Here is a 20,800-nt window from a genome sequence, read left to right on the forward strand (position 1 = left end):
AATCTTATATGTTTCAATAAGATCTCCCCTAATTCTTCTGTACTCTAGAGAATACAGCCCCAGTTTATTCAGCCTATCCTCATAGGTCAGTCCCCTCACCCCAGGAACTAACCGAGTGAATCTACGCTGCACCCCCTCGAGGGCAAGTATGTCCTTTTTTAAATAAGGAGACCAAAACTGCACACAATACTCTCGGTGCGGTCTCACCAAAGCCCTATACAGTTGCAGCAAGACTTCCCTACTCTTGTACTCTTTACCTTTTGCAATGAACGCTACTGCCGTTCGCCTTCTTAGTTGCTGCTGTACTTGCAAACTAACTTTTTGAGACTGGTGTACAAGGACACCCAAATCCCTCTGAACACAAACACTCTCTAATCTCTCTCTAGAAAATAATCTGTTTTTCTATTTTTTCAACCTAGGTGAATAACTTCACACTTCCCCATATTAAATTCCATCTGCCACCTACTCGCCCATTCCCCTCGCCTATCTATATCCCGTTGCAATCTTTTGGCATCATCCTCAGAGCTTACTTTCCCACCTAGTTTATCTGCAAATTTAGATACGTTACATTCAATGTCCTCGTCTAGATCATTGGTGTAAATTGTAAATAGCTGAGGCCCAAGCACTGATCCTTGTGGCACTCCACTGTTCGAGAATGACCTTTTATCCCTACTCTCTGTTTTCTACCCATTAGCCACTCTTCAATCCGTGCTAATATGTTCCCATTAATCCCGTGGACCTTAACCTTGTGCAATAGCCTTTTGTGTGGCACTTTGTCAAATGCCTTTTTAAAATCTAAATATACTACATCTACTGGTTCCCCCCTATCTAACCTGCAGATACATCTTCAAAAAACTCTAAAAGATTAGTTAAGCATGACTTCCCTTTTGTAAAGCCATGTTGACTCTGCCTAATCTTGTTATGGTCTTCCAGGAATCCCATAACGACATCTTTAATTAAGGACTCAAGAATTTTCCCTACCACTGATGTCAGACTAACTGGTCTATAGTTCCCCATCTTTTCTCTCCCACCCTTCTTAAATAGTGGTGTTACGTTTGCAATCTTCCAATCAATGGGAACCGTTCCAGAATCCAGAGAATTTTGGAAGATCAAAGACAAGCCATCCACTATCTCAGTAGCCACCTCTTTTAAAACCCTAGGATGTAGGCCATCAGGTCCAGGGATTTATCAGTTTTAAGACCTGATAATTTACCTAAAACCATTTCTTTACTAATATTAATTCCCCAAGTTGCTCGCTGACATTTTCTTCTTGGTTCCCCTCTATTCTTGGTAGGTTTTCAGTGTCTTCTAAGGTGAAGACAGTAGCAAAGTACTTGTTTAATGACTCTGCCATGTCTTTGTCCCCTACTATAAATCCCCCCGTCTCTGCCTGTAGTGGACCCACATTTACCTTTGACAGCCTCTTCCTCTTTATATATTTATAAAAACTCTTGCAGTCTGTCTTTATGTTCCTCGCTAGTTTGCCCTCATATTCCATTTTCTCCCTCTTAATCACTTTTTTGGTTCTCCTTTGTTGATCCCTAAAGTTCTCCCAATCCTCGGGTTTACTACTCATCTTAGCTGTTTTATAGGTTTCTTCCTTTAACTTTATACTGTCCCTAACTGCTCCAGTTAGCCACGGTTGGGCCACCTTTCCCGTGGCATTCTTATTCCTCAAAGGAATACGTGCTCGCTGGGAATTTTGCACTATCTCCTTAAACGTCTGCCATTGCTGGTCTACTGTCAAATCCTTAAGTCTAATTTCCCAGTTTATTTTGGCTAAATCCTCTCTCATACCAGCAAAGTTGGCTCTACTTAAATTTAAAACCTTTCCTTCGGACTTAACTACTTCTCTCTCTAACTTAATGCTAAATTCCATCATATTATGATCACTTTGCCCTAGAGGAGCCTTAATTTCCAGTTTGCTGATCAGCCCTGCTTCACTTAAGAGGTCTAGCGTATCTAAACATTCCTCGTAGGTGATCCCTCTAAAATCAGCGATCAACCTTGTGACTTTCATGGATTACCTCGAGGCTAAAAGCAACTCTCTTTGGCAATATAGCCCAGGATTCTGTTTGCCTTGTTCATTACTGCCATACATCAATTGGACAACTAACCACACAGTCATATCACTTTGCAGTATTTTCTTGAAGCGCTTTGAGACGTCTCAAAGACATGATAAGGCGCTATAGCAAACACGACAATTATTATTGTTATCCCCTTCGCCAGGTCTCTTCCAACTTCCCCCTTGTCAAGTCATATCCATCCACGGAGAACATCTGCCTTTTACTTTGCTTTCCATTTTACAGCATTTTGCATTTATTTGCACTGAACTTAATTTGCCATGGGTCAACCAGTACAACCAGTTGTCAGGGTACTCTTATCTCTTCTTTATTGTGTGAATTACATACACGTTCCTTTCAGGTGCACTCTGAAAGTCATGATCTTTCACTGGTCATTTTTGTCGAAGATCAGAGCGGTCTCAAGAACAACCCACAACATTTGATCTATCTTAAGCGATTCTCATTTATTCAAACAAGTAAACAACAGTTTTCCCGAATGTGACAAAGCGACGCAATAAAACAAAAAACTCTAGCACATAGGCAATACTTTAAAAATACTTTCCTAACAATGCTGAGTTTAAACAGACTTTAACACAACATGCAATCTTATACTTGAAACCCTACTGAGCGTCAATAAACAAAGACCTCTTGGTGGTAGATCCCACTCAGACCCGCTGAGTTTAAACAGACTTTAACACAACATGCAATCTTACACTTGAAAACCTACTGAGCGTCAATAAACAAAGACCTCTTGGTGGTAGATCCCTCTCAGACCCTTACTCGCTTAACCAGAATTTAGCCAAACTTCCTTTTATACCCCAATTTAGTCAATGTGACCCTTTCCAGCAAACATGGAATTCAATAGTTGTTTTGTCTAATCATATTCCCAAATTGGTTCATCCAATCATCTTTTCACACACACAGGAGACACCCACGGTTATCTTGTTTTGACCTCACAGAAATTTGGGAGTGTTTTCTGAGAAACCTAGTATACCAAGTGTGAAAGGTTCATCCCAACACTTAATTTCCTTTCTTTGACATCTTGAAGTCGTAAAATCCTCTTTATCTTGTGGTATCCCAGATATTGAGACGCCAACCTGGTGCATCCATCTTCCTCCCGTGCCTGTTGAACACACTGCCCATTTGCTCAATTCTTGTGTATTAATAAGGCCCAAGAATGAATAATATCCATAAATAATAAGCTCCAAGAAGAATATCTATCCGCTTCATTGACAGCATCTGGAACCCTTCATTGTGAACTCCAATTCACCTCATGATCAGTAGTACTTCTTAATTTTCATTCTGTACAATCTTTAACCTTATAATTCTTTTGTTTTAATCTTTCCTAACAACTGCCTGTATCAGTCAATGGCTCCCAATACATATCCTTACCCAAGGGACACTAAATTCTCTCTTTCTCTGTCCTTAAATTATCCCTACTTTTGCTCCCCAGCGAGGAGTAAGTAGGAACCTGGTTGTTAGTCAATTGGCAGATTGCTTTCTAGGGATAAGAATCCCCTCAAAAAAAAATTTGGTCACTCAATCCACGACTGTTTGTGGGACACTGCTGTGTGCAATTGGCTGCCGCGTTTCGCCCACAAGTATACAGTCACTCCACTTTGCGGTAAATTCTGTGAAGCACTTTGCGACGTCTCAAAAACTTGATAAGGCGCTGTATCAAATGCAAGGATTATTGTTATTATTATTTACAACTGAACTCATCAGAAAAATATTGTTCTATTGACTGTTCACCTACTAACACAGATGTATTGTTTTAAGGGCTGCCTTACAGGTGTGTCGGTCTGTCTCAGTTGGCAGCACTCTCACCTCTGAGTCAGAAGGGTGTGGGTTCACGTCCCACATCGGGACTTTGAGCTCACAGTCAAGGTTTTGACTGCTTATTCAGGTTGACATAAAAAACGTCCTGTGGCACTGTTAAAGAACGGCAGGGAATTTCTCCTGGTGTCTTGTCCAAGAATCCCAAAGTGCGGTTAGTCTTTCCCTGAGTCGTGTTGGATCTGTTTTCACCACAAATACACATCACAACACTTCACAGTAAATGGTGCGAAGTGTTTTGACGCGTTCCAATAATGTGATAAGATGCTATATCAGATGCAAGGATTGTTATATTATTCTTATTGTTAAGAATGTGGGATTCAGTACCTGGGTTTGATAGTAGCAACTCTGAGTTGCAAATATCGACTCTGACTGATAAATGGAAGTGTGTCACGTGGCCTGTTTTTGGTTCTTGAGACTGATCGTTGAACACTTCAGTGACAATCACCGGCTAAAGTCACGCATTGAAGGAACATTGTCTCTGCTGAAGGATTTGTTCAAATTGCATTTGTTTGACATTCTAACGCGGTAACATAATTTGCATTATAATGCACCAACGCATCAGGGATATTGTTGCATGCTTCTGATGAAAATGAGGTGCATCTCTTCTCCTCTCCTCCTGACAATACAGACAGTTTCTATTTAACAACCGGATAATGTAATAATAATCCTTGCATTTGATAAGAGCACCTTTTCACATTGTCAAGATATCTCGAAGCGCTTCACAGGGTTTACTGTAAAGTGTAGCGACTGTGTATTTGAAATAGAATCATTATAGCTTTATCATTTTTTCACTTTTCCTGTCGATAACAAAGATGGAGCAGTATGTAATAAACCGAATCCACAAGGTATTTCTTAATAGCAACCCTTCAATATGAAAGGACAGAGCAAATCCTCATCATTCTTTAAAATAACAAATTAAGATAGCTTTACCATTATTTATGACCCTATTTGTTATACCTGATGAACACTGGATCCAACAAGTTCTGGACTTTGCCAAGTATTGTTATCAAACAGGTTAGAATTAAGCAGAACAAAGAGTTTACACTACACGCCTCTGTTTACTTAGGAGCAATTAAGAACCCGAATATTAGTTGATTGGCAGATCGCTTTTCCGGGGGTAATAATTCATTCTTCCACCCAAAAAAAATTGGTTACTTCAATCCACGACTGTTTGTGGGACGCTGCCGTGCGAAATTGTCTGTCGCGTTTCGTCCACAAAATATACAGTCAGTTCCCTTTACAGTATATTCTTCGAAGCGCTTTGAGACATCTCGAAGTCGTGATAAGGCGCGACATCAAACGCAAGGATTATTATGATTATAATGGGTTGAGCTCCTCTCTCTCTGAATATGGATGTGCAAACATATTAAGAGTTGGCTTTTCTTAGGCTCTCACTCATGAGCCTAGGTCAAGTGGTGGAGGAAAACCATACTTGTCCAAGGCTTAAAAACTAGACTTTAACTTTGGATACAGCAGAAGAGAAATAGTACAAATTTGAGGTTAATACATTCTGCATAACATACTCAGTGCTGGTCATTAATCTAGATTGCTTAAACAGACATTACTTTCAGTTCACAGGTGCAGTTCCACAGACACACATCAATACATTATGAATTGTTCATTTATAGTGAAATATGCAAACGCACAGTAAAATTATACTATGTAGCCAAACGTTTATTTAAAAGCAAGGCTCGCCTTATACTAGACGTAATTCTTCAAATTCAGCTATGACGCGTTACACGGATTTCATTCAAGTTAGCAAACAAATTTTAAAAAATTATTTCCTAGAATATTTGCAGTTCCGTATTGAGGACGCCTCATAGGTTTATTTTCAAGGGTAAGCAGGATTTTCTTTTTCAGGGTTGCAAGTGTCTGGCTTGACTACCAGGTTGCTATCGTTAGCGCAGTCGTCTGTTTTCTGCACTGGCGCCATTTCCGTGCCTCCGTTGACTCCAATTTGTTTTTCTTCAAGTGCAAAACGTTTCTTTAGAAGCACAAAGACAGGGAAACACACAAAGTAGGAGATGCCACGTAGCCCCGCTTGGAGTCCAAGGTAAATCTTGCTGCGTGTAGCAAAGAGAGAAATGAAACAACTTAGTCAGGATTTATTTAGAGGGCAATATGGTGAGACACTAAACTGATGGGATGAAAGTTTCTGTCGTCACTTGGCTTGGAATAAATGTGGTTGCATTAAATTAAATAATGCAACAATAATAATCCTTGCATTTGATACAGCGCCTTATCACGTCTTCGAGACGTCTCAAAGCGCTTCACAGAATATACTGTAAAGTGAATTGACTATATTTTGTGGGCGAAACGCGGCAGCTAATTGCGCACAGCAGCGTCCCACAAACAGTCGTGGATTGAGTGACCATATTANTTTTTATATATAGTTCCGAATCAGCATAGCACAGCATCCTACAGCCCTCCCATTAAACCATTGAGTTTTGCTGCAACTGGAGTTGAGGTACAGATCAGCCTTGATCTAATAGAATAGCAGAACAGGCTTGAGGGGTTGAATGACCTACTCCTGTTCCTAAGTAATACTGACATACCTAATAATAATACTGTATTAGTTTGAACTACTTTTCCTCTTGAAGAAAACGGATCTGTGCAAATAGATTAAGTAATTTGAATGGACGGGTAAGGTTATGTTGCAAAGACTATGAATGCATATATAGCCACAGCCAGGATGACCACAGAAGATCAAGTTTGGATGAAGAAGGCTCTTTGGCCAATTTGATCCCATCCTCCCAGAAGACCATCTTCCCATCACAGGATCAAGCTACATTTTACAATGCACCCAGTGTCCAGGAGTCAATCCCCCCTTCCTGGCAACCTTTCCCTGTTTACACTCAGAACGACAGGTACCATGGGTCCGAGTTGTTACCTGAACTGATCCGAGTCGTATATCCTGCAGGCCCCTCGCCCTCCACATCTCTTACTTCCCCATTTCAAACATGTCATATCTATCAAAGCACCAAAGTAAACCGGAGCAGGAATTCCAGCTGCAACAGAAGACACATGAGATAATTATCACAGCTATACACAGTCCTGCACAATTATTTCAAGCAACTTCACGCTCATAAAATAGATTTATATTAGTTCAGATCATGCAACTCACTGGATTTTTGTTACCATTTATGAAACACATGGGTGGCTTTCCTTTGCCTAAAGGCACTCAGTAAATACTCTGACTTTAAATATTATTTGCTTTCCATCTCAAGGGAAGCAGGCAATACTGTCAATTTCATTTAATGTTTTTTTTTACCCCAGCGGTTTACTCTCTTACCATTGGCACACACAGATTATTTCTTCTTTCATAACTTAAAAAGAAATTATCCAAGCTTTAAAGTTTCAGGACAGAACATCCACTCTGCACATATAAAAAGTGTGTACACATCCCCAATTTTAATAATAATAATCTTTGCATTTGATACAGTGCCTCATCACATTGTTGAGACATCTCAAAACGCTTCACAGGATTATTACCCCCAGAAAAGTGATCCGCCAATCGACTAACAACCGGGTTCCTCGGTAAACAGAGGCGTGTGGAGTAAGGAGACTTGCCTAATGTTTCGCCCTGTCCTGCCCCTCCCAGGAATCAAACCCAGGTCCTCTCACTTGCTCTCACTGAGCTACAGGACTCCATGAGACTATGAAACTTCCACTTACTCTTATACACCACATGCCAAGAAAATACATGCAAATTCACAAGTAACACATAAAGTAAGTACAAGAGTAATTGATGTATCTGCCATTAGAAATGTTTTTTTGTTATTTTTTTCTCTAGCCAAATAACAGTAGAGAAACTGGAAAATCCCCAGAGCATAGTCACTTGATTTACAGGCCCATTTCTGACCTGCACTGCCGTGATTTAGGCAATGGAGAACACCCTACAGTGCAGTGTGATTCGCACTTGTGCAATATAAACATAACATTCATGCTGTACAGTCAGTAACAAATTATATGGATTCCTGCTAGAAAATAATATCTGGGGATACAGTACATAGTTTGGGACATGACATGTCAAGCGACTGCCAGGATGGTGGAAGGCAAACTAGATGGCCTTCTTTTGCCCAGCAAATTCTTATGTTCCTATGTTATTTTTCAACCTGTTATGTTTCAATTTTACAAACCGCCTACACTACATCCTATAATTCTTAGCTACTCTAAAGGAGTGTTTGCTTAATTGGTAAGACGAGAATGACGGTAACTTTTGAACCAACAGTACTGACTCACCAAGTGTTCTTGATACCAAAATGTATATTCCTAAGGCCAGCGATTTCAGCGCAGGTTCATTGCTCCTGATAAGAGTTAAGGATAAAAACATTGCTGTCAGTGTTGAGAGAATTTACTTGAAAGAAAATGATTGAATGATATCTCGCTGACGTCAGTGTCAGCAGCACATTGGATGGGGAAATTGGTGGAACAGGAACTATTCTTATTCACCAGTTTTAATACTCCCGAAAGGCTTTGTGTTTGATGGGTAGGATAACTCATTGCATTTTTGGGGGGAGTGGGCGGTGGGGATCAGTCAGTGTAAGTTGCATTTGAATAGGCCACCCTCTCCCCTCCTGATATAATCCGGAGGAAATGGTATCTGGAGCACAATAATGTGCATAAACCAAAGTAGCGAAAGTCATAATAATAATAATCCTTGCATTTGATACAGCGCCTTATCACGTCGTCGAGACGTCTCAAAGCGCTTCACAGCATATAATGTACAGCGAATTGACTGTATACTTTGTGGGCGATACTTACATTTTGTCTGAAAACCTGGGGACTGAAGGATCAGACTCTGAACATTTCAATTCGGAACCTCACCTGAGTAAAAGGATATATCCAGCCACGCCCCCAAAGGCATAAGTGAAAGCACTGATCACACTGAGCGCCATAAAGTAAGGAAATATCCTATCACAGTCAGGTCCTCTTGGGCACTGGCCCAGGTATGCGGAAAAATTGCCAGAAGGGGAATCGGGAATACAGCTACAGTTTTGGAATTTCTGCAAGGAAACAGACAAGATCAGAGTGATGTATTTTTATATGAGTCAGGGATGAAACTTTTTACGAAGTTACCCATCGAAACGTTAGATATCCGATTGGGATATGTCACTTGCTCTGGGACGCTATCCTGCTATTTAAATGCAAGTGGTGTTGTCGAAACTGAAAACCTCGAGACGTCTCAAAGCGCTTCGCAGTGTACGTACTCCACAAAGTGTAGTGCCTGCATATTTTGCGGGCGAAACGCGGCAGCCAAGACTACGAAGCACAGACGTATCCTGGACGATGAAATCACAACAAGGGGCTTGAAGCTACAATCTCTTATCAAACATATAATACTTCTCAACTGAATTTTAAAAATAATTAGAAATTAAGAGTAGAGTTGAAAACACAATAAAATATAGGACAGAAATTCTGTTAGTGTTTCTGTGACATTAATTCTATGTGTTCTTTTCTAAGAAAGCTGCTCCCTCAGACCACATACAAAAGGCAGCTCTTGTCTTTGTGAAAGAACCCTGATCCTTGTGTCTGTCTGGATCCATTTCAAGTGTTTCAGCTATTTAAAGGCAAACGTATTGCTGCCAGGAAAGCGGTATTTGTTGCTTTGAACAGATATAAGTTGTGGTTAATAAAGTTTGTTCAATCAGAAAAAGAAGAACACAGAAATGTACAGATCCCTGAGTTTTGTTTCAAACCAAATCTTGTTTCGATTCTCGCTCTCCACGCCGTACAACCTTGTGAGAGACAACACAAAGAACAACTGCAGTTGGAGTATTTTCCAATAATAATAATCCTTGCGATTAATTTAGCGCCTTTTCGCGTCTTTGAGACGTCTCAAAGCGCTTCAAAAGAATGTACTGGAAAGTGAGTTGACTGTATATTCTGTGGGCGAAACGCGGCAGCTGATTGCGCACTGCAGCGTCCCACAAACAGCCGTGGATTGAGTGACCAATTTTTTAAAAATTTGTTAAGGGTTTATTACCCCTGGAAAAACAATCTGCCAACCGACTAACAACCGGGTTCCTAACTATTGCTGGGGAAAACAGAGGGATTGGGGAAGAGAGTTCCAAAGTTTCGGGACATAGTGGCTGGAAGTGATGGAGGGGACGAGGGACAAGCAAGAGCCCAGTTTATTTCCACAGAGCCACGTTTAACATCAGGTACGTCTGACTAACAGTTACAAGAATTGCTATTAACATAAACATCCCTTTGTTTATCTTAAGTTCGATTGAAAGAGGAAAAGGCAATAATAAAATGGAAGGACTTGTGTGATAAGGGAGCTAATTTTGCATGAAGTAATTAATAATAATTAAAATCTAGTAATTAATAGATTAATTAACAGATTAGTTAATGGATTAATTAATAGCGCTAGAATCCCATGGTGGCTCTTGTCATCGAATAAACTATGATGTTGCTGATGCACAAACACTCTAAACAGAATGTGTTGTGTTTTCAGTTTGCAAATTATTTTTGCTGATTATTAGATCTGATTCTATTTGGAACTTAATTAATTCCCTTGCATGCAAATTCAGTTTCCACTCAATGTTTGTATTTTCTCCCAGCCATTTGTACATGTCATTATTTTTTTTATAATCATCATGATAATAATCTTTGATTTTGATATCGCGCCTTTTCACGTCTTCGAGACGTCTCGAAGCGCTTCACAGAATATATTGTAAAGTGAATTGACTGTATATTTGTGGGTGAAACGTGGCAGCCAATCGCGCACAGCAGCGTCCCCACAAACAGCCGTGGGTTGAGTGACCCAATGATTATTGTTTGATCAGTTGGCAGAAGGCAAAAGGCAGAAATAGGCAAAAGGATGCTGAGGTCAATGATCATTCTATGTAACTGGTAGTGACACTCACTCACAATATTTTTCCCTGTTCCAGATGATACTTTGCAACCAGCAAGACATGGAGATGCGTACGAAATTCCATTTTTCCCACAAACTGGATCCCAGTCCAGTTGTGAGCAAAAGCAGTTGGCGTTACAGTCATGGAACAATTGACTTCCCGCGGGTGAGATCTGTGTTCTTCTGAAAAACAAACACAAGAGAGCTACATTGGTGCTAGATTCTGGTAACTGTCAGTCTGCCTCCCGTTTATCAATTAATATTAGTCGATTGGTGGATCCTTGTCCAGGGGTAATAATCCCTCGCCCCCAAGCAGAAATAAAATTTGGTCACTCAATCCACGACTGTTTGTGGGGACGCTGCTGTGCGCAATTGGCTGCCGTGTTTCACCCACAAAACATACAGTCAATTCACTTTACAGTATACTCCGTGAAGCGCTTTGAGACGTCTCGGCGATGTGATAAGGCGCTGTATCAAACGCAAGGATGATAATTATTATTCTATTGTTAGGATTACATCGTGGCGGATGATTATCCAGACGGTTCTGTTTCTTGCTCGCACGGTAATGAAAGCAATGATTCCAAATCAGAGCGTATGGCATGGAATGCAGCGAAGTCTTACTCACCCCTCGTAGGACACCGTTAAACCAGCCACATGGGAGTTTTCACAGCCCATTGCAAAAAAGGGTAGTGTAAATAGCCAGCCAAGGATAGAAGACCCGAAGGCCAATTTTGCAGCACTGATCACATTCAGCTGGAACTTTTTCATCACCAACCCACCCGAGAAAATTCCAATAGCCACTGCAGGAATATTAATACTTCCTGGAGGGAATGCGAAAAATAGTGAGCTGCACAAATACATTATTCATAGTAATAATTGGTCAAATATTGGAATTCAACAAGTGGCCTGAGATTTTTTTTTATCCATGTCCCAATACACAACAATTCAAATTTACATTTGAACAACAACTTGCACGTATACAGTTCCCCTCATTCAAGGTAGTGCCTGCTAGCCTGCATGAGTGCTTGGGATTGAAAGGATTAGTTAAGGGACAGATCAGCCATGATTTAATTAAATGTCGGAACAGGCTCAAAGGGCTGAATGGCTTCCTCCTGTTTCTGTATTCCTAATGCATCAGATCGTTCAAATGGCACCTGTCATATTGGAAGGACATCCTGGCTTGACACCTGAGCTTGGGATGGGAGCCAAGGGGTGGGGGTCAGTGGGGGGAAGGGGAAAGATGACCAAAAGTGCGGACAAAGAAGTATGTCCTGAGACGGGAGTATAACGCATGTTATACCATGATACAGATTTCCCATCCCATCGACATGGTCGAAGAGGCATGTCTTCAGGCACGACCTGAAGATGGGGAAGGAAGGGGCAAGGCGGAGGGATAGAGGGAGGGTGTTCCAGGGTTTCGGGGTGTATGTACTGGCTGAAAGTGCGGCCATCGATGGTGGAATGGAGGGCATGAGGGACAAGCAGGAGGCCGGAGCCAGTCGAGCGGAGGCAGTGGGTTGGGGAGTGAGCAAGTCGGAGAGGTAGAGAGGTTACAGGGTGTGAAGGGGTTTATCCAATTATCTCCATGTACTTTGCAGTCCAATGGACAACAGTCCAATAGATAGAAAAGAATCCGACAAAGCAAGAATGTGCAGGAGTTACTGTGGGCACCTGGAAATTTAGAGGTCATTTGTAGCACAATTGTTATATATTGCATTTATAGCAATCGAAATATTTGCGAATCCTGTTTCAATTTTAGACTTGATAATGACCTATTGAATCTCTGTATTCTGTAAAGCAGTGATTAACATCAATGTTACTGGGAACTCTTCTGATCCGGGCATCACAAGCTGAAGGGATATTTTATAGGCATTTTCATCTGGAGGGTTAAAGGTGCCACTCAGTGGCCAAAGCAGGTACCGATTTGTCAGTAACCGTCTATAAACCAGTTATGTTACGGAAATAAAACAGACTCTTAGGGTCCGAAGTATCCCAGGGCACTCACTGCTGATGACAGCCTGGCCCGGCCTGTCGGCAGGACCTGGACCAGTCACTGTGGACAGAGAATCCTCCCCCTCGGCTCCTGTTAACCCTGCAGCCAAAGCCCTAACTTAACGGGTGGGGTGGTCCTAGCTGGACAAGCAGAGGGGAAAGCTTGCTGGATAGCAATATCAATGGCAAGCTATGTGTGGTTTGAGCTGCTTGGACTCCAGTAGTTACCGCAGGGCACACTCCCAAGCCTTGGCTCTCGCCAACCCGCGCCTAATACTTTCTGGAATTAGGTAATCAGGAGAGAGAGAGAGACAGAGAGGGAGAGAGAGAGGGCATTTCATTCCAGCAATCTCTCTCTGGGATTTCCATGTGTAGTTGGGGGGCATGGAGTTCTCAGCTTGGTTTGGATGCTCTTAAGCAACGGTGATGGGTTTCCCCACGTGTCAGGCACCCTGATTGTGTGTAAATGACAACAGTAATTCAGAACAGTGAGATATTATTGTTAAACCTTCCAGTATTACAACAGTGAGAACCACTGGTGGATTTAGAACTCCTATAGCTATAAGTGAAATTAAATAGGATCAAAGTGGTGACCTATTGAATTAATATTTTCCAGAAATTATTCATCAGAAATAGTAATGATCCAGCATCCAATTTCTGTTCGACTCAATATCCCAAAGCATTTTCAGTGCGGTAGAGATACGTGATAAGTTAATGGGTTATATAAAGTGAAGAAATTCATTTCGACTGGATGTAATTAGTGTTGAAGGAGATCGTAGAAGAAATTCACACTATGAAGAAGTGCGGTGTAACAGGGCTGCAGTCTATCATTCTCGTTCATCATCGCAATGAGATGCCTAATGAGGAAACTAGTCCAGTGAGGCATAGTCTAAACCTATATATTTATCCTCACAAAACACACAGTCACACCACTTTACAGGATGTCCTTTCAGGTGCCTTGAGATGACAGGGATTAATTGTCATTATATAACCTTCGAGAAACTATACAAACCTATGATAAAATTGGCTTTCGATGCTGACTGTCCATATTGTTGTTCGATGAATTTGGGTTTGAATGTTATCAATCCAATCAGAGCATTCATCTGTAAGATGCTCATCAGTAAGATTAATATATAGATGCGATTGGACAGCAGTTTTTTAATCGATGGGAAAAAATCTGTCAAAGCAAGAAAGTAGAAGAGTTAATAATAATAATAAGCCTTGCATTTGACATAGCGCTTTTCATGTCTTCGAGACGTCTCAAAGTGCTTCACAGAATTTACTGTGAAGTGAATTGTCTGTATATTTTTGTGGGCGAAACGCGGCAGCCAATTGCGCACATCAGTGTCCCACAAACAGTCACAGATTGGGTAACCAAACCATCACTTTTTATTATTATTATTATTTTTTGAAGGGATTATTACCCCCGAAAAAGCGATCCACCAATCGCCCAACAACAGGGTTCCCCACTCAACACCAGGGAAACAACAACAGGTTGTATTTATATAGGGTCCCCTCACAAAAAGAGCGCTTGTAGAAAAGAGAGGCGTGTAGAGCAAGGAAACCCGCCAACTCCTCACCCCTTTAGTGCAACAGAGAGACAATAGTTTGGACTCTTGCCTTTTGCCAAGGCTGAAACCTTCACTGGATCAGGACTGGTAGTGGCGGAATCACTTTGGTTCTCTTTAAGAAATGTCTTTTTTTCCGAAGTCACGTCTTGATCCTTTTTTAGCTCCTTCGGCAGAGACTTTGGAAAGAACCAGAATGGTATGGCAGAAAGAATGGTAATTACTCCGCCTATTAAAATCCCAAGCCACCAGGCACCGACCCACCGGGAATCCTTCGAATTAATGGTTACTTTGTCTAAAAACAGATCATACAGGTTTTACAACAGGGGTCCTTATAATACAATCAAATCATTTAAGCTTACTTTTTTTTAACAATTCATTGTCTCAGACAATTGTGTCTCTCATGTTACAAATTAGACTTTATTATATCTATACGGTATAAAATGGTAGAAAACAAGATACTCCATGGTCTAGATCAGGGTGGTTCCCCACACCCCCCCTCCCCACTCCCTCCCCCCATTCCACCCGGCCCTCCATAACCCGTAAATGTTATGTTATGTTTCTGGAAGAAAAACGCAAAAATATTGCTTATGCGGCTCGCGGGCATGTCTCAAATAGGGCATCCGGGCTTCAGCAGACAAGTGGTTGGACTGCACACTACCCCACCCCCTACAACCCCATCCCACCCTGGTCTAGATATTCCTGGGAGCAAATCCCAAACAGACACAAAGGATATTGATATCTGTTGGATGCCACTTAACGTGTTGATTTTGTACGTATTTGAGCCCTGAGGTTTTGAGTAATGTCAGTTGTATCACAAGTATTGAGATGTAGAAATCACACACAACGATGACAACTTGCATTTACACTGCGCCACTCACTCAGGTAGCGTCCCAGAGCGCTTGACAGTGGTGGAGCACGACACCGAGATGGGGGGAAGGGGGAGGTGACGGTAGGCACGGTCGAAGGGGAAGGTCTTCAGGCGTGACCTGAAGATGGGGAAGGATAGGGGGAGGGATAGAGGAAGAGTGGTCCAGAGTTTTGAGACATAGTGGCTGAAAGTCCAGCCACTGGCCACACACACACAAACCTTTTACCAATTCTTCTTGTTGCTTACCCATATCAACAAACCCAATGTCCACAAATATTTTAGCACAGTATGATCCCAGCAAATAGCCAAAAACAGGACCTAAAAGCGCTACAGTATGCAAAATGCCTAAAACGGGCAGAGAAAAAAAAGTATCAAACGTTAGTTGCAATAATTTGTAAATGGTTTATAAAATATGTTGGTGAGTGTGTATAATCCTTCCAAATTACCAATGTAGAAAGAAGCGTTCTCCTGGGTGGCATGATCATCGAGGTAAGATATCCCCAAAGGTCCAATTGGTGTCTCTCCAATTCCACGTAAGACATTGCCAACAAACACATATATCCATAAGGAGGATCCAGGTTCTTTTTTACAATCTGAGCCTATGAGATAACAACAATTAACAGCAGCAGGTTACCTTTATATGGCGTCTTTCATGTCAGGAGGATGTCCCAAGGCACTGGACAGTCAGGGATTTGGACCCGAGCTGGGGGTTGGGATCAGGAGGGGTGGAGGGCAGGGAGGGTAAGGGTAGGAAGGTGATCGAAGGCACGGTGGAAGAGGAGGGTCTTGAGATGGGCCTTGAAGGAGTTGAGGAAAGAAGGGGCGAATGGAATGTGGGATGGAGTTCCAGAGGGTGGGAGCTGAAGGCCCAAACTCCAATGGTGGGGGTGGGCCGGTCGGGGGATGTGGAGCAGGCCAGAGCGAGCCTGCTCCCAGAGTGAGCGGGCAGGTTGTTACGGAATTAGCAGATCACAGAGAGAGGGACATGAGATTTAAAACGTTTGCTATGTTGAACAACATATATTTAGCACATTATTGACTTACCATCAATGAGTATTGATGAAGGAACGTCCGTAGGTGCTGTGGACAATTGGTGTTTGGGATCTACTGAACACTGAGTGATACTCATACCCATTGAGGAATTGCTTGAATATGTAACTGTCGTTTCATACTTGTAACTAAACACAAAATAACCATTAAAAACTTGGTTAATATTACCCATTTTGTGTTGTTGCAGAAATCTATCACCATGCCTACAATTCACCAAATTAAACACTTGGAAATTCCCTGGTTTGGAATGGATTGCACACTCTCCCCCCAGAGGAATGCATTCTCCTTGTCTATTCCAGAGAGTATTAATAATCATAATAATCCTTGCATTTGATATAGAGCCTTATCACCTCTTCGGGTCGTCTCATAGGTATCACAAAATACAAAGCGTAGTGACTGTATATTTTGTGGTGCAGGTTGACAGGAACCAAGGCTTGAGAACCCCAGAGTGTGTGTTGAGATACTGCTGGAATTTAACCATCTAAATTTGGTTAGGTTGCCATTGAACACACTATCTGACAAGCTTCCTGCTGCTTGTCCAAATAAGACCACCCTTCTCATTAGGACTTTTGCCTGTGGAGTTATTGGCACATATAACCTCTATCGGATGTATCCACAATGTGGTAACAATCAAATCACATCACATCCTATCTTTTCACCCTCGTACTCATGCATTGAAAGCTAATGATAGCGTAATGTCAGTGACGACAAACTTCTAAGTCTTTACCAGTTAAGAAGGACAGTGGGAAATTAAACAAATAGTCAAGTAAACAATTGCCTCCATTTAAATTTAATTTAAAGAGAATAATACACTTAATAAATAATTGTAAATAATGTTAATTGTTGAAAAACTCACCTTCCCATGAAGAAATGGGGCAAAGCTATCATAAAAGTCCCCAAACCCATGAGTAAGCTTCCTGCTGCAATTAATCTGGGTCTATGAAGGTTTGCTCCAAAGTAACTCACAAATGCTATCATTAACACATTTCCTTGAACAAGAAAAAAAAATCCAGTTAAATCGATTTTGTTTCTTTTTTCTATTCGGTTTCAAAATGCTCAACACTCACCCATTTCAAAGCTTCCATCGATGACACCAATGAAAGAACTGGGTATATCAAAGCGTCTCTCTATCTGTGTGATCGAACTCTTCATGTAGCTTCCACATAATACTTTGGTAAAGAAGGAGAAGGACAAGGCAGCTAGAAAGAGCTTTGAAAATAAGAAACGTTTACGAACAAATGTTAATGGAATTTAATTGCACCATTAAAAACAATACAGTGAAATACAGTCGTGTTTGGGGTGGTAAAAATAATAATAATCACAATAACAATAATGCTTGGATTTCATATAGCGCCTTATCACTAAAACTGGACAAACACCCTCGGTCCAGCATTCTGGACACTCTCATTTTGGTGGATGCACAGAATAATGAATCAGATGTTTCTTTGTATTTGTTATTAAAGAGTAGGTCCACGTGATCAGCTCTTTCAAAATTAAAAGAAATGTCTACTCTAAATTTTCAGGTCTCTTAGTGCCATTTTGTATTGCACTTTGGGAGTAAATCACAGTCAAAATGATGTTGATTTACCAACAAATGTCCTGCATAAAGGGAGCATAGTGGATCAATGCCAATGCCACATTTACTCAACACAGTGTAAATGCAAAAATGTCCTGTTTGCAGTTTTGAAATAGCTAAACTTTAGCACTGAACAAATCCGCACAGTCCACTATTTGCTCTGGAAAAATGTTCAAATCTGACCCTTAGTCTCTACGCATTATGTTTTTATACGCTCTCTGAATCGGGAAATATTAGCACAAACGAGATTTTGTGCCACCCGCAGTATCAGACAAAATTAATTTCACGAAGAGACATTTTGTTTTTGCGTTCAAAAGCAAGGACACGCGCACACTCTTTTTGAAACTTATGTTTTTTGACCTTGCCTTCGGTCAACTTTGCTTCCACCCTTGGCTCCTCCGCCCCCTCACCCCCCACCGACCCACCCCCCAGCTCGGGTGCACAGCCAGGACTTTGAGACGTCTTCGCGAGGAGAAAGGCCCTACATAAATATAAATTGTACTGTACTGAGTTTCCTGAGATTCTAGTTAGGATTCGATCAACATTATTTCTACTATTAATATTATTTTTTTAAAAAAAAATTCAAGGGATTATTCCCCCGGAAAAGCTCTTTTCGATTGGGTTTTTATTCAGGTTATTGGGTTATTATTATACTATTATTTTTTCTTTTGATAAATTCTTTTGGATTACAACCCAGGCACCAACTGGAGCAATTTGTAACGTGTTCCGGGTCTCAATACCTTTATGTTGTTAAAGCAGGAATCTTTCACTTTAGGAAGTGGGGTTTCAACTTCGATGGACAAATCAGCATTTTCTTTCAGTGGCACTTCCATATTGCCGTCGCTTCAAGGCAAGTTTAGAAAACTTTCACTCGGTGAAGAAACTGCAAAAATAAATAGAAAACAAACAAGCCTGGAGCTTTATACTTTTCCAACGAATGCAAACAGATCAACATAAAATATCAGGTCGTTTTTAAAAACTGTTAGAAATGAGGTTAGAAAATAAGGCAAAACACGTCTTACTTGATCGATATCCAGGTAGAGAAGAAAAACTGACCAGTTATCAATAGCACAGAGTAGACACCCCTTGTCCTTTGCAATTAATGATCAACATGTTCACATGGCTCATACCTTTAACTCCTGGTGCACATGTTGGTATTTCCCATTCAATTCTCCGAACACTCGACATGGGAATGCGCCTGCATCTCCGGCTCGCCAGCAATGTCACCAAGTCTTGCTCTTAATTGACTGAGGAATATTTAATTCTCCATAATTAGGTCCAGCCAGTCCTCAGAGGTAAGCAGTTGAAAGAGAAGAAACAGTTAAAACTCTTACTCCATTCTCGAAAAGTACCAGATTGAGCATTAGCACTTGATAAGATTGTCTCTTCGTTAACGTGATCCCATTAAATTTTGCCCATTGTCCACGGAGTTCAGATGAAATTGTAAAAGAATTACAAGCAAACATAGGGTTAAAGTCCAAATTTAAAAAAAGTAAACTTCAAGCCATACGTGTGTATTGGAAATAATTTTGTAACATCATCTTTTCGCAGTTAAACATTCTGTCGTCTTTATATTTGAAACAATTTGGGCATTCCATTTGAATTGCCGTAAAGTTTATGCAACACTTCTGGATTAATACGAGAATTTAGCTTAAAAACAGCGGCACAGAATGTAAATGAAATTAAATGCTTAGAACCAAACGCTGGAGACACTATACCTTGAGGAGGTGGGATCACTCACACAAAAAAAGAGAGAATAATAATAATAATAATAATAATAATAATAAAATGTGAAGTGGATCAATGTTCAGCAAGATCGTGGTTGGTGACAAGTATTGTTGGTACGAAACAGGTTGAAATTGATGGAGTTTTGCTTGCAGTTTGCACTCGCTTCCCTGCTCCAGCTCAAAGCAACAGTGCCCCCTGAGTAGCTCAATTGTTTAACGTAGATAAGGTTTAAAGAGTTCACAAAGATTACATAAACAAATGCTCATGAATCCATAAACGCAGCAGGCTTGAAAAACGCATCTTCTCAAGTTCCAAGCATTATTAATAACAACGTCGTAAATGGTTTATCCCCCTTTTCCCCGCCAGAAGAGTTCTGTGACCGTACATGAGAATCGTTAAGTTGATGATTCATTACAAGCCTGGGACGTCAAAGCGCTGCAAATAATTCAAATAACATGATGCTTGTACCAAGGAAACGGTTTAATGAACTCACCCACTCACTCACTCAATCACTCACTCAATCACTCACTCACCGGCCTTTGCAGCTCTCCATACATCGACCAACCAACCTCCTTTTTTTCCGCCGCTTTTTACTAAGTCTTTTCGCACGTCATTTCAAGGCTAAACACAGACACGCTCAGTTCTCGAAATGCTGGGCTTCTTGCCAGCACTCACGCTGTCTGTCACGCTTTGATTCCTTCAATGGCATCAAATAAGCAGCTGAATATTCAACACATTCGGTACAAACGTTTCCCTCTTTCTTCGTTTTTTTAAGTCGGGGGTTTCGGTTTAGAAACAAAACACCACGTTTTTGGCTCAACTACAAAACACATTACAGTTTGGATTTGAAGTATGGGTATTCAATTCCCAAATATACATACTTCCTCCCCCAATCACTCCGCCTCGCCCCTTTCCTTCCCCTATTTTATATCACGGCTAAAGATCTTCCTCTTAGGAACGCAGGAACAGGAGTAGGTCATTCAGCCCCTCTCGAGCCTGTTCCACCGTTCTGTTAGTTCCTGGCTGACCTGTACCTCAACTCCAATTCTTTGACCGTGTTTATGGTCACCTCCTCTCTCCCCCTCCCCTCCCCGGCTCTGTGTCAGGCTCCACTACTGGTAAAAGCTCCGAGATGCTACTTCGCGGGAAGGGAGCCATATAAATGCAAGTTGTTGCTATCAATCCACTTGGGTTTAGATGGAAGGCAGCAAATATTGTTAACTAAGCGAGGGCACAGCAGCAGATACCGATTGG

The 20,800-nt window shown here is 41.2% G+C and overlaps 1 protein-coding gene across 2 annotated transcripts; it reads right to left on the bottom strand.

Annotated features, from left to right (window-relative positions):
- Nucleotides 1-5,555: 5,555 nt before the first annotated feature.
- Nucleotides 5,556-20,153, bottom strand: LOC103185542 (solute carrier organic anion transporter family member 1C1). Of its 2 annotated transcripts, XM_007904101.2 has the most exons (16): nucleotides 20,080-20,153; nucleotides 18,949-19,106; nucleotides 18,559-18,701; nucleotides 17,310-17,451; nucleotides 17,099-17,231; nucleotides 16,237-16,370; nucleotides 15,639-15,791; nucleotides 15,439-15,537; nucleotides 14,374-14,616; nucleotides 13,766-13,930; nucleotides 11,387-11,582; nucleotides 10,779-10,944; nucleotides 8,730-8,908; nucleotides 8,145-8,209; nucleotides 6,793-6,910; nucleotides 5,556-5,965 (listed from the first exon to the last, which is right to left on the bottom strand). In XM_007904101.2, exons 3-16 carry the CDS (start codon nucleotides 18,649-18,651, stop codon nucleotides 5,734-5,736), a joined length of 2,118 nt encoding a protein of 705 aa, XP_007902292.2. In that variant the 5' UTR covers nucleotides 18,652-18,701; nucleotides 18,949-19,106; nucleotides 20,080-20,153; the 3' UTR covers nucleotides 5,556-5,733. The 2 variants fall into 2 exon arrangements, with proteins under 2 accessions (XP_007902292.2, XP_007902294.2); XM_007904103.2 differs by lacking the exons at nucleotides 18,949-19,106; nucleotides 20,080-20,153 and adding an exon at nucleotides 18,841-18,925.
- Between the last annotated feature and the right edge of the window lie 647 nt (nucleotides 20,154-20,800).

This window comes from Callorhinchus milii, unplaced genomic scaffold, assembly GCF_018977255.1.
Source record: "Callorhinchus milii isolate IMCB2004 unplaced genomic scaffold, IMCB_Cmil_1.0 Scaffold5, whole genome shotgun sequence".
Taxonomy (NCBI): Eukaryota; Metazoa; Chordata; class Chondrichthyes; order Chimaeriformes; family Callorhinchidae; genus Callorhinchus; species Callorhinchus milii.